Here is a 14,718-nt window from a genome sequence, read left to right as displayed (position 1 = left end):
ATGACATTGGGGAGAGAAGGGGGTACCGTATTGGAGCGTAATGAGCGACTGACACAGGGCTCTGAAGGCGCTGAGGAACCAATGAGGGGACCTCTGAAGCATCTGAGGAGACAGGAGCCGGTGAGGAGAGCTCGGAAGGAGCTGGAAAGGACAATGGCAGCGGCTCCTCGGGGAATAAGTCATGGGAGTGGGTCCACTTCTACTACTTGATCAGGAGAGGGTATGCACGCCTGACATTAGGAGAGTCATGGAAGCCAAGAGAGTCCTCGTGAACGACCTGAACATTATTTGTGTGAACTGTCTTGATCTTACCACCACTAACATGACGCAGTCGTAAGACTACAGGGCTTATTTTTTCTAGCACCCTAAAAGGTCCATTGAACAAGGGCTGGAGCTTCTTTGGTTCGCCCTTTGTACATACATGCCTTAAGTAGACCCGATCTCCTACTACCACCTGTTTGGGTTTGGATTTCCTAAACATTCTTTCTGACTCCTGCCATCCTATATCTATATTGGTCTGACATAGTTTATAGGTCCGCTGCGCGACACTAGAAGTAAATGCTTTATAGCTGTCAACATCATAACAAGGTTGGAGTTTATTCTCAAGCACTTCAAAAGGAACATTTGGGTCCCGAGAAAAGCAAGAAAATGGTGAATCTTTCAGAACACGATGGTAGGCAGTGTTGTAGGCGTGTGTTGCAACCGGAAGCATTTGGTCCCAGATACCGCGATTGTCCTCGCACAAAGTTCTTAAGATATTTATTAAGGTGCCATTAGGCCTTTCTATCACACCGTTTGCAGACGGGTGATAAGGAGTTGTCCTTAGATGATCAATCTGTAACAACTGAGTCAACTCTCGTAAGAGAGTGTTGACGAACTCCTTTCCTTGATCCGTGACTAGAATCGGCGGGATGCTGTGTACACAGACTACGTTCTTGTAGAACGCAGCTGCCACTTCCTTGGCTGCCTTCGTACGAAGGGGGGTTGCTACCAAGAAGCGTGACAGGACGTCTATCACTGTCAGTACATACCTATAGCCTTCGTCTGAAACAGACAAAGGTCCGACAATATCCATATGGACTCTGTCAAACGGTTGGCCAACCTCTGGATACCTCATAAGTGGAGCTGGCGGGGATCCCCTCTTCTTAAACCGACAACAGACAGGACAAGATCTGACATATTGCTCCACGTCCGCCTTCATTCCCGGCCAGTACGCAAACTTGCGACAGCGTGCCAACGTAACCTTAGTGCCTCCATGCCCTGCAGGTAGCATGGAATGCGCCAAAGCTAACGCGTTAGGAATGTAGCTTGGTGGAACGATAACCAGTCTTTTCTGCTTGTTGTATTCATCGCAAACATCGCGGTAGAGAATGCCGTTCTCTACACACACTTCACTAAGAGGCAGTTTTTTGAAATGCCTCTTAGCTGCATTTAACGTTACATTGCTCCTCTCTGCAACCTTTCTCTCATCTCTCTCATCTCTCTCATGTACGTTACCACCGGTGGTCTGTTCAAAAGCATGCTTCAATTCTCTCAGTTCAGGATCGCGATCCTGGTGCTCCATGAGTCCAGCAAGACTCCAATGGAGAAACTTATCCTGTTTGTCATGTCCCTACTGATAGTCGACAGACATGTCCTGTCCACCCGTAAGGGTGACAGACATAATTCGAGCATCCAATTCGCCTTCTATCACGTCGCTCTCCTGATTCCTAATCCTTGACAAAAAATCTGCTACCATGTTGCTGGAGCCTGGGAGATAATCAATACTAAAGTCAAATTCTCCTAGAAGTGTCTGCCAGCGTGCAATCCTGCTGCTAGGTACTGTGCTTTTTAACAGCCAAGTCAGTGGTCTATGGTCCGACAGGATGTGTATCCTATAACCTAAGATAAGGGGTCGGTTAGTACTGAGGCCATAGATGACTGCTAAAGCTTCTCTCTCTACCGCTGAGTAGTTACGTTCTGCTCCATTCAGGGTTCTACTAAAATATGCTATGGGACGTAAACTACCATTTTCATCCTTTTGTTGCAACACACCACCTATTGCCTTATCTGACGCATCTGTGGTGAGATTGAAGGGCTTCCGGAAATCCGGAAAGGCTAAAACAATGTCAGTCGTTAGACTGTTCTTTAGTGTGCTAAATGCATGCAATGCCTCTTCCACTCCAGATGTGTCGTATCATTCTTGGTTACTTTCCTCCCTTTGAGTAAATTATTAAGTGGGGATGCTATCTTGGCAAAGTCTTTAATGAATTTCCTATAAAAGTTAACCAATCCCAGGAAACCTTGAAGTTCTTTGACTGTTTTCGGAGGAGTGAGTTGTTGCACCGCCTGTACCTTTGAGGGCTGAGGCTTCAAGCCAGAAGCACTAACAATGTGACCCAGATAATCTACTTGCTCTTTGAAAAAGGAACACTTATCTAGTCTTAAGGACAGGTGAGCCTTCTGCAGTCTGTCCAAGACGGCATGGAGGTTCTTTAGGTGATGGTCCATGTCTTTCCCTTGTACTATCAAATCATCAAGGTATACATGTACAATTCTTCCTGTCAGACCTATGAGAACTTGATTCATGATCCGTTGATAGGCTGCAGGTGCTGTTTTTAATCCAAAGGGGACTGTAGTGAATTCATAGAGGCCATAAGGTGTCGTGAAGGCTGTCAAGTGTTTAGATTCCTCTGCCAATGGGACTTGGTGGTAGCCCTGGCGCAAATCAAGGGAGGTGAATACTTTACTTTCCCCTAACTGTTGCAAAATGAGGTTAATGTTAGGGAGGGGATGTTTGTCATCAATCAATTCATCGTTCAAAGCGCGGAAGTCGAGACAAAGTCTGACTCCACCATCCTTTTTAGCAACAGGGACTAGAGGTGCGCTGTAGGGTGACGCACTAAGGCGTATAATACCCTGGGCCTCAAGGTCCTTGAGCTGAATCTCTATTTCTTTATGATATTTTACTGGTATTGGGTATGGCTTTTTATTTATAGGCTTGTCATTTTTTAGCCTTAAAGTGTGAACATAATAGGGGGTAATAGTGAGTGGCTCGTTTTTTAGAGCAAACACATCAGGATACTTGCGGGTTAAGCCCTTCAGACAGCAATTTTCCCGTTGTGAGGGTAAAAATAGCTTTCATGGTAAATGTGGTTAGTCTTCAGGCAGTGAATAAGTTAATTCTGTCTCGGTTTGGGAGCCGATGACCGAAGTATTCAAGTACCATCGAAGGCTTATTTGAGCTCAGACGATACTCATATTTGGCTTGAACTCTCGGCCCGAGACTAGTTCCATAAGGATAATAGTTAATTTGTCTAGTCCCCCGGTTAACTGGCCTAATTCCTAACATAGTATAGCCTATCGATTTTAACTTGAGCCCTTGGGCGCGACACAAGGATTCCCCACGAGACCGCGCTGGTGCCACATCACTCCATTACTCTCCTCAGAGAGGGTGGCTACCTCTCTCTCTCTCTCTCTCTCTCTCTCTCTCTCTCTCTCTCTCTCTCTCTCTCTCTCTCTCTCTCTGCATGGCTGCGCAGGGCGCAAGAGTGAGATCTACTTCATTTGTCCATTGTGGCGTAACGTTGAATGGTGCAGCCTGGCGCCTGTTGCCAAGGTCCGTCAGGCGGCAAAGTTGCATGAGCCACGTTGCCAAGTGATATGGAAGGTTTACTGAGTCGTTGTCTTTCCCTCTAATCCCAGGTCGAGTGCCCCAGTCTGCGGGATCTGCGAGAGCAGTACCTCTCCCGGTGTCGTGATGTACATGGGAATTTTTCCCTTTCCCTAATGCTGGGTGAAAAGGCGCTCACCCCTGGACATGACGTCATGGGGTATCTGCAGGAGATGGGCATCCTCCATCTCTTGTAGGGTCTCTTCATAGAAAGTTCTTTGTATTTCACTAATGCATTTTTAATAAACATTATATTTTAAACTAGTGCTATATCTGAATGGACCATTTCAAAACTATCTTTCTAATAACTTTTATCACCCTTAGATTATTTTAATTATTTGCCTTACATTTTATTACTCCGGTGCCATATGACCAAGATGTTGCGGCGCCATTAAAGAAACTCTATATCAATCAATCAATCAATCAATCCCTCTAATCCCAAGCCATTCATAACACCACGCAGTCGTATTATGAATGTATGTAAATTCCATAAATAGATAACGTACAGACTAACAGTGAGACAAAACGTCATGCGCAGGTCATCGCTAGATCTGTAAACAATGGGGGTTTCCCCGGGCCAAGTCACAGGGCTCAATTTTAGGTTAGAGTTGATGGACTATAGTAATGCCGCTCCTGCCCGCTCCCAGTTCCCACCCAGCGGCCCTGCCTCTTCAGAAGCAGCTGTAATTTCCAACACATCATCTTCATCTCTTGGCGTTGGACTCGTGTTGAGGCTGAGGCACTGGCAGGCAGGAGGCAGTGGACTGGAGGATATTTAAGTATGGTGACCGGACATCCCCCTGTCTGCGGCCCTGCGGCACCCACCTGAAGCCTTCCCGGTGGAGTTCGCGGCCCACGCAGCCCGTCCCAGCGGCCACGTCCAGCACCCTGGCCTTAGCTCGCCGCTCCGGGGGTACCCAACGCAGCGCCTCCTCCAGCGTGATGGCGGGGCCACGGTACCCGCCTTTCCAGATCATCTAAGGGGACGGGGAAGCGGGTGATTACAGGCGGGTACCCCAGGGGCCGCATCACTTCACTCCCGGACCTCACGGAGCAGTCGCCGGTTTAACGCAAAATCATTCCAGCGCCCATGATTCTGCGTAGGCACTTGGTACCGAAGGCATCTCTCTCTCTCTCTCTCTCTCTCTCTCTCTCTCTCTCTCTCTCTCTCTCTCTCTCTCTCTCTCTCTCTCACCATCTCCTCGTAGTTCTCGGACCACTCGTTGTAGCCGACCACCATTTCCTCCGGCGTGACCCCCGGCCTGTGGACTTTCGCGATCACCCTCATTGCCACGTCGCCCCGACTGCCGCCCTCAGACATTATCCTGCAGCAGGGAAGAGACAGAAGAATCACAGGCAGGGCATGAATACAGTACAGTACAATTCCTTAATATATCCTTTATATATTTACGAAGGTAGGTACAGTTTTCTAGCCCCGCGCCGCACTCCTCGCTGATTTGCCGGCTGGCTCTCAAGCTCCGCCCACCTCCATGGCAAGTGTGGCCCGCCTCTCTCTCTCTCTCTCTCTCTCTCTCTCTCTCTCTCTCTCTCTCTCTCTCTGGAATGGAATAGACTAAGCAGTCACATAGTTAGTGCAGCGACGGTAGCTTGGTTTAAGTAGACTGGATAGCTACATGGACGAGGATGACAGGTGATAGTGAGGTGTGGGTGCAGTAAGGCTCTCCGGCTTATTGCACGGCCAGCTGAAGTTGCTCTCTCTCTCTCTCTCTCTCTCTCTCTCTCTCTCTCTCTCTCTCTCTCTCTCTCTCTCTCTCTCTCTGTGTCTGTGTGTGTGTGTGTGTGTGTGTGTGAGAGAGAGAGAGAGAGAGAGAGAGAGAGAGAGAGAGAGATGATCAGGGTGTTATGAATGAACTACACACACACACACACACACACACACACACACACACTCCCAGGCTTCACGGTCTGACAGGGCGGCAGTTTGAGCCTGCTCAGGCCGGATTCTTTCCGTTGACTAGGAGTGGTTACTATCCCCCCTTGAGCAAAGGGGATGGGGTGTGTGGTGTGTGAGGTCCTGGCAGTACCCATCGATCGACGATAAAGAGCACTTGCTCATGTCGGGAGGGTACCTGCTGCTGGCGATTACGAGACCAACGCGTGATCAGGTCGTGGTGAATTACACACACACACACACACACACACACACACACACACACACACACACACACACACACACACTTTACACGTGGCAATTCCTGGCCGGCAATACACCCGCGACGATCTAGCGGCTAGACCGGCTGGGTGCTCTCTGGAGAAAGTACCTTCACACGTGGGAGGAGCCGCCGGGAGCATCAAGACGTAAACTGCTAGTAAATGCAAGGGCATGAATTCACCCCAGACACCCCAAAAGGCTACTACCATATCTTAAATCCACAATGAGTTTGGTCCATCAGCCTAATATTGTAGAAATACTTTAAGTAAACGAGTTTTATCATAAGTAGTATTGATTGATTGATTGATTGTTTATTGTTGCATTTAACAACAAAGGAGAAGGGAGGAACATGCCATCCCAACCCCCAGGCATTACATAGTGTGATTATATAATACACGAAAATAACCGTTCCTTATACCTCCTTCGATATCTCGCAAAGAGATAAACATTTCCCGCAATGTTGCTGCCACTCTCTCAAAAGTTGTTTTCCGCAGACTCTGCTTCTTGTAGAGCTTATCTTGTGGGTCCCACAAGTGTCGATGCTGTCTCACTTCCTCTAGCAATGCCACCTCGGCCTCCCGGCTCCAAATCTTGTTATCTGCATCTGTCATTTCTTGTTTTATTGGCGCCGACATGTTGTTTACCGGCCGCCGGTCGGCAATTCAAGACGGACACGCTCAGCTGCAGAGAACTTGCCGCGAGAAGAGCTCCCAGACCCAGACCCAGACCAAAAATGCTGCCGCGCCTGTATTGCCAGCCGCGAATTGCCAGGTGTAAAGCCGCCTTTAGAGGTGAGGTTCGTGATTTAAATGAGAAGAGATCGCAAGAAGAAGAGGGAGTTTTTTGGAGTAATGGATATGAAAGTGAGAAAGTAGTTCATAGGGTCGAGAGGAAGAAGGGAATAAAACTAACAGAAAAGGAGAAAGGGTGGAAAGTGACATATACGAATATTAATGGAATAGTTTCATCGTAGATAGAATTAACGACTATTTGAGAGACAAAGAACCTGATATTGTGGGGCTGACGGAAACTAAGTTGTGACTCAATTGAGGTGGTGGGGATTGGAGAAGGTGCAAACAACATATGGAGGAGAGACAGAAAGATAAAACAGGGAGGAGGTGTGATGTTGATGGTTAAAAAAGGCATTAAGGTGGAGGAGGTAATTGAGGGTGAAGGCTTGACAGAGGTGTTGAAAGTGAAAATTGTGGGTGCTGAAGGAAGAAGGAGGCATTATGTAGTAGGGTATGTGCCCCCATGAACAAGCGTATGGGATTGCGGGAATATAAACAAATGATACAAGAGACGGTGAGTTGCAAGGATGAAATGTTGAGGGCGTGTGAGAGAATACTTATAATGGGTGATTTCAACTGCATGGAGGTGGAATGGGAGGATTGGGAGACGCAGGGAGCAGACGAGTCGTGGGGAGGAAGACTCCTGCAACTGGCAGTGGAACATGTGCTGACTCAGTGGATCAAGGAACATACCAGATTCGGGAAAGAAGGAGAGGCATCAAGACTAGACCTGGTATATATTTAGTAAGGCGCCGGAAATAATAGAAAATCTTAACGTAGATTGTCCAATAGCGAAGAGTGACCATGAGGTTGTGGAATTTGAAGTATCAGAAAAGAAAACGATTGACCGAAAAGAAAATCACAAAATTGGGAGAAGCAACTACTGTGACTTTGTTAACATGAGAACCTTTTTTGAAAATGCAAATTGGAGTGGGCTGTTCAAAGCCAAGAGTACACAGGATAAGTGGGAGGCGTTTTTAAAGCTATACAAGGAAACCGAAAATAGATATGTCACCAAGGTAACAAAAAGGATGTTGGTAAAAAGAGTGGTTTAACAAGAGATCCGAGATAGTTAGAAAGAGAAAAGAGGAAGCTTGGAAGGGATGGAGGAGACGAAGAAGAATTAACTCGTGGAACGATTTTAAACAAGCAAGGAATGAATATACAAAGATTAGAAGAGAAGAAAAAAGGAAATATGAAAAAGATATAATCGACAAGTGAAAAGACCTACCCAAACTATTTTATAGACGTGTGAACGGCAAATTAAAGAATAGAGAAAAAATCGATAAACTGAAAATGGATGAAACCACATATGAGGACCCAGCAAAGATGGCAGAGGTGATGAATAACAGCTTCCATAGAATTTTACAAAAGAAGAATTTGTACAACCCCCGGGCCAGGAAAAAGGAAGGGTTATGCAAGAGATTCAGTTAACGGTGCAGGAGGTCAAAGAAAGTTTGAACAAATTGGATGTAAGAAAGGCGACGGGGCCGGATGGAGTATCAGGGTGGATCTTGAAAGAATGTAGTGATCAACTTGCAGAGAAACTGCACTCCATAATGAGTGCCTCTCTGAGTGAAGAAAAGGTACCACAAGATTGGAAGAGAGCAAACATAGTACGGTACCGATTTTTAAGGGAGGCAAGAGAGCGGACCCATTAAATTACAGACCGGTATCACTCACTAGTGTGGTTGCGAAGATATGTGAAAGACTGGTTAAAAACAGGCGGTCGAATTTCTTAGAAAGTGAGAAAATTATATCGGATTTCCAGTTTCGGTCTTCCTCTCCCTCTGCTTCCCTCCACCATCGAGAGAGAGAGAGAGAGAGAGAGAGAGAGAGAGAGAGAGTGTGCACACGTTCACACGTGAATGCTGATGAAGGAGCGGAACATCAAAGTCTCGACTCTAGATAATACGCCTCGTCTTCTCTCTGGTGTTATTATTTTGTAGTGATATCTTGGTTTAACATGTGTTACATACACATGCTACATTTATTTTTTTTATCTCTTAATTATGGATAAAGCCTCCCTTACTCTTCCTGAATAGCAGTGAACTTCTCCGCCACTCACAGCCGAACACGACGAACATCGTTTATTCACAACAACACTTGAGTAGCACTACTGCGACGTTGCCGGTTGGAGGGAAGGCTTACCACAGTGGGTACATAAACTCATTTCCGCAAATGTACCAGGAACATCAACAGCTCTCTCCTCCTGAATTTTGCAAAATCCAGAAAGTTGAGAATTGCGGGTTCCTGGTACCAGAGACCAGAGCTGCACCGCTGGACTTGATATAGCGATGCCGGAAGTGTAGCTAAGGAGATCGACCACATTCTCGTAAATACTCGTTGGGGGATCCTTCAGAACTGCAGGGTTTACCGGAGTGCTGCGTTCTTTGCAACTGACCATAGGCTTGTTGTTGCAACACTCAAGCTTCATGTTAGGTCAAAAAGAATCTCGAGATGCAACACTACTGTGTTCCATCTCGAGAGGCTGAAGGACCTGGCATGTGCTCAGGAGTATGCAGTGACGGTCTCAAATCGGTTCGATGTGCTCAGCACCCTGGAAGGCCCTGTAGAACTGTGGAATACCTTCAAACGTAAGACTCTGCAAGATGCCGAGGAGTGCACTGGAGAGCGCCCGAGATCTAGGAGTGCCTTTGCCTCGGTGGAGACGTTGGATAATATTGAGGAGAGTCGCGCTGCCAGACTTGCTGGGAAGCGGGACCAATACAGGGCTCTGTCGCGTAGGACTAGAGCTCTCCTGAGGAGAGACAAGGAGAAGTATGTCAGGAGTCTCGCTGAGGAAGTCGGGGGCCATTTAAATGCAAATGGCCCCCGACCTGCTTATCGAGCCGTGAAGATGCTCCGTTCCAAGTCTCCCTCTTATTAGGTGAGCACTATCCGAACAGCTGACGGCTGCCTCGTGTCTTACATGAATGGGCAGAGGGCACGTTGGGCTGAGAACTTTGAGCAGCTGTACATGGTGGACTCTCCACGTCGGCAGCTTCCAGTTGCTGGGTTACAAGTGGTGGAAGCTGACCTACCCATTGACGAAAGTTCATCCTCTCTGGTTGAGGTCAAAGAGGCTGTGGCTAAGTTGAGGGGTGGGAAGGCACTTGGCATGCTGTCCGGATATTCAATCAACCTTAACTTCAGCAACTTCGGTCAAGAGGAGCACCAGGAGGCAGCATGGGCCAAGCAAGTCATACATCACGCCAGCCACCATAAATAAAATTAGCTTGCGCCACTAACAGGCTGGGGCCGTCTATAACGCCCCTCAAAAAACCCTACCGGCGCTACAGACAGCACAAAAAAGTGTAGCAAATCTGAGGCATTCCAGTGGAAAACAAGTTCGCGGTCCTCGGCCTGTGTTCCTGGAGTGATGGGAGGAAACGTTGTGGGCAGCCCGGCGTGGCGATAAATCTCATCAATGTATTTTAGTCTATCCGATCCTGATCTGCGCATGCGCAGAACCCAATGTTCCCTATCACAGAGTGTTGATATTAGTTTGTCCAGGCAAGATGGCGGCAATACAGCATGCTAGTTTTTATGAGAGAATGGCCAAATTCCAGGATGACATTCAAGGGTTATCACATTTATCACATTTACCGACATACAAGGGGTATAGGTTATCACATTTATTACATTTACCGACATACAAGGGGTATAGGTTATTACATTTATTACATTTACCGACATACAAGGGGTATAGGTTATCACATTTATCACATTTACCGACGTACAGGGGGTGCAGGTTATCTCACCAATCACATTTACCGACGTACAAGGGGTGCAGGTTATCTCACCAATCACATTTACCGACATAGGGGAAGGTGGGGCAAAACGGCACCCTTAAGGTTTCACTCCAGATTTTGCAGCAATTTTGTAGTATATTCAGAGATAGCTGGTGTTTTTGCAATCTTTATTCATCATTAAACAAAATAAACTCTCTTTGGAAGAACTACTTTGGATCCTTTACTCATGAATTAAAAAAATAAAATAGCCACAAGTGGACCATTTTGTACAACGGTCGGGGCAAAACGGACCTCACGTATGGGGCAAAATGGCCCTCATATGGAAATGCTTGGTAACATGCCAAACATACGTTTTGACAGAGAATCGCATTAGAAAGATTACTTAACAAAACTAAAATAATCTAGTTCTTATTCCATTAGAAAACAATTGCTCTTAGGCTCAGTAGCATGAACAACAATAAATTCCAAATAAAAAGCGATATTACCTTCCTGAACATCAAGTTCTTATTCCATTGCAAAAATAAATGATCTGTGGCTCAATAGCATGAACACCAATGAACTCTCATGAAACTACTCACAAGTGAAAGTGAAATTACCTTTCTGAACATAAAAGTTCTTAATGTGGGCGGTGGCCGAAGTGATAGCGTACTGGACCTACATTCGCCGCGTGATGGACGACGCGGGTTCGAATCCTTACGCTACCACTCGGATTTTTCAGTCACCGCCGAGTGGCTTAAAACTACCCACATGCTGTCCTGAAGACCACCCATCAACCCGGACTCTTGAGGAAGCCGTCCAAGCGAATCAAGAACGAGTTCCGGGGGGCAGCATGAGCCAATGCAAGATGGAGCCACTATAAACACTCGCCTGCGCCAGAACAGGCTGAGCCGACCATCAGGCCCCACCTGGAAGAAGCCTTGGGCCGACCATCAGGCACCACCGGGAGGATGCCTACCGGCGCAATAGGCAATAACGTAAAAAAAAAAAAAAAAAAAAAAAAAAAGTTATTTTGCTCAATAGCATGAACAACATGAACTCACAAACGAAAAGTGACATTACCTTCCTGAACATAAAATTAATATTCATATAACAGAAACAGAGAACACTTTGTCCTTATCTTTGTTCACTGAAGTTGTGAGTTAGTTAGCAGCAAAAAATAATTATTATTGTTAAGTGGGCCGTTTTGCCCCAAGGGCAATGAAAATGTTAACAACAATCTCAGCGGAACAATGGCGGTGCAGAAAAATGTTTCAGTAGTCAGACTCATGCACAGAGTAATACCAAAGAATCATGCAATAACACATGAAATTATGAGTCACAGTACTCCTATAAACACGATTTTATCAGACCCTTACCAATAGATCAGCTGGTGATAAAATATTCTGGGATTTTTCACACACAAACAAACGACGGCGTCCAAACTTGCCCCGATGTTACAGCTGACTAATGAGCCGAGGAGTAAGTCCATATCATTATCAATAGCTGGCAAAAGCTAAAAACACAGAAAACGGGGTGGTCCATATTACCCACCTATGCCATTTTGCCCCACCTCCCCCTTCAAGTGGTGCAGGTTATCTTATTTATCACATTTACCGACATACAAGGGGTGCAAGTTATCTCATTTATCACATTTGCTGACATACAAGAGGTGCAGGAATCAACTTTCAATTTCACGCATTTTCCAAATTCAAAACATACGTCATCATTTACTTTCATAAAAAACAAATATAAACTCGGGTGGGACAGATCACAATAAGTAAGCGAGAAAAGACATGGTACCGTGCCGAAAATAATCCACCCTGTGTATGTAAACAAAGTCCGCGCATGCGCAGATCAGGATGGGATGTTCACCCATAGCGGATCGTTGGCAACACTGCTTACATCACAATGGCCGCTTCCCCGCTCCAACCAAAACAAATGTAGGCTATGCCTTTTCACTGGTGTTCTAATGCGATTCTGTTGATTTCTCGACCTCATTTGAAATGCATATTAGTCGATTTCATGCTCCCCCACCCAAAAACCCCGTGTTCCCACAGGTCCCCCAAGATCGTTTAGGGAAGGGGATAGGCATAACTTGAAAAGAGGCATAACTCGAAAAGTAGACATTTGCGACGGAAATGAGGAACAAAATCACGGAATTCTCTACATCTATCAGCAGAAAAACATGAACCACGTGAGAAAATCGTTGGTTGGGTGAAACCGTAAACTGACCAAAAAAAGTTACTGCAAAATAATAGCAGTTTTCTTAAATGCATAATAATAACTTAGTATTCGTAAATGCAAAGTAATGGCTTAGTTTCATAAATGCAAACGAATCGCTTAGTATTCTTAAATGCAAAATAATAGCTTTGTAATTCAATTCAATTCACAATAGCCTACTAGTTTCCTAAATGCGCCGGCTGACATGGTCGATGACGTCATTACATAACATTGTCAAGCGAGTTAAATGGTTTCATCATTATATATTTTTAGATCAGAATATTTGTGCAAGTTATCAATGTTTTCTTCGTATTTTCTTAGGGAGGACGTTGCAGGAATGAATACAACATTTATTCAAATGCATAATAGCCTTGTAGACAACAGTAGCTGTCCTTGACTAAATTTGAACGAAATGTAAAAAAGAGACATTTTCCTCCACAAATTACAAACTTGTTATCAGTGTGCACAACTGACAAATTCATATATAATAAATTATGGAGAGTGTATATGTAGTGACATATCTGAACATTAGCCTCTTTCCATGCGGTGTATATATTTTAAAGTCAGGGCCGGTGAACGAAACCCAGTGGACAGTGTGTCAACACTTGTGTCCACGATTGTACAACAGTAGTTTTCCTGGGTTATTGGTCATGGAGATCCCTGACTTTAGGCACTGTAAAGCCAAAGACAGGGAGGGGATGGTAGTTGGGGTAGTGCTAATTGCCATTTGAGCTATGTAAAAAAGCAACGAAAAGGGGGGGGGGGTGAAAAGGGGCAGTATACACGATTTGCCGTTTCTGTTGTAACCGACGGTGGAATTTACGAGCTCACATAACTATACACGGAAGGAAGTACTCTTGTAGATGATACAATCCTTTCACATTCTTATTCCAGAAACATCAGTACAAACCTCTTGTGCTGCTACGAGGCAACCCACGGAAGTACTTACCAGGAATCGGTGTTCGGTCCCTCAGGCTGCCCCTCCGTCGCTGCGTCAATCTAGGTTACACGCGACACAACAACTGGTCACATGCGTTGTGAAGAGTATTTAGGAGCCTCAAAGGGTACGTGATGGTTACACTTATGACAGGGCACGCGCCACTACCGCCGGACTCCTCATATGTGAGCTCCGTCACCTCAGGCAGCCGTGTGAGCTCCGTCACCTCAGGCAGCCGTGCGCCACCCTGCAGTGTTGCCACCGGCCGTTGGGGTAGATTCCCTGGGACAAGGTTACCCGAGGTCTCCTCAGAATAGTATACTCAGTATGACTTGATTAACGATGAGTGAAGGGTATTTGCTTTGGAGACTATTTGAGAAAATATCACCCGCTAAAAGTTAAAAAGTAAAGTTGATTATGGCGGAATCTGAAAACTTTCCATCGCCTATAGATGACTGAACTTCTGTTGGAGAAACAAGCAATGAAACCTACTCGTCCCCGGATCCGATGCGCGTTAACAAACAACGTCGTTGTCTGAGAATTACAATGCATTTCTTATACATTTTTATTTTCTTGAAAATGAAGATTACGAAGATTCAAAACAATTACTTCCTTAAACGCTGAGCTGCATACACAAAACAAAGCAAATATTATAAGTGTAAACACAAGATTTACTTATGCTCGTTAAGTGCTTGCTTCGTGCCTACGTGTGGAGCGCTGCCACCACTAGTGGAGGGGTACAGTGGAAGTGATGCAACATCTTGTCAGGATGACACGACAGTGTAGCGCAAGTCATATGCAACCCTTACCTCCCATAATGGAGGCTCGTTACTCTTCATAAATTATTATACCTACCGTTCGTGATTTCCCTCAGTTTAGTGAGGACATACAGGTCAGTAGACGGATGATTTGCTCTCTCTCTCTCTCTCTCTCTCTCTCTCTCTCTCTCTCTCTCTCTCTCCCACACGTCAGGCCCGTCGGGTTATCATTTTTTTTCCCGTCCGCTGCTGATTGTTAATAAAAATCTTGACTTTGGAAATAAGCGAGATACGAGCATTTTCAATTTAGATATGTTTGCTTGAATTACACTGTACGTGTGTGTGTGTGTGTATGTGACTGAGGACTGAATATATTTTTTGGCTCGGAGCTCCTAGTTAGGGGGAAGTGGGGTAAGATGAACCACTTTTTAGATTTTTCGACCTGGGGTCTTC

General features: G+C 45.6%; 1 protein-coding gene across 1 annotated transcript; it reads right to left on the bottom strand.

Moving 5' to 3' along the window:
* Positions 1–3,639: 3,639 nt before the first annotated feature.
* On the bottom strand, positions 3,640–13,698 carry LOC127002477 (uncharacterized). Its single transcript, XM_050868471.1, has 3 exons — positions 13,520–13,698; positions 4,848–4,977; positions 3,640–4,629 (listed from the first exon to the last, which is right to left on the bottom strand). Exons 2-3 carry the CDS (start codon positions 4,971–4,973, stop codon positions 4,357–4,359), a joined length of 399 nt encoding a protein of 132 aa, XP_050724428.1. The 5' UTR covers positions 4,974–4,977; positions 13,520–13,698; the 3' UTR covers positions 3,640–4,356.
* Between the last annotated feature and the right edge of the window lie 1,020 nt (positions 13,699–14,718).

This window comes from Eriocheir sinensis, chromosome 23 (genome assembly GCF_024679095.1).
Source record: "Eriocheir sinensis breed Jianghai 21 chromosome 23, ASM2467909v1, whole genome shotgun sequence".
Lineage (NCBI taxonomy): Eukaryota > Metazoa > Arthropoda > Malacostraca > Decapoda > Varunidae > Eriocheir > Eriocheir sinensis.
Note: the sequence above shows the minus strand (reverse complement) of the source record. Positions and strands in the feature narration are given on the sequence as shown.

Excerpts from the sequence above, each read along its gene's own strand:
- LOC127002477 (XM_050868471.1), bottom strand. The coding sequence starts at position 4,973 with ATGTCTGAGGGCGGCAGTCGGGGCGACGTGGCAATGAGGGTGATCGCG. Across the intron at positions 4,630-4,847 it reads CCGAGAACTACGAGGAGATG|ATGATCTGGAAAGGCGGGTA; the intron begins GTGAGAGAGAGA and ends CCGTCCCCTTAG.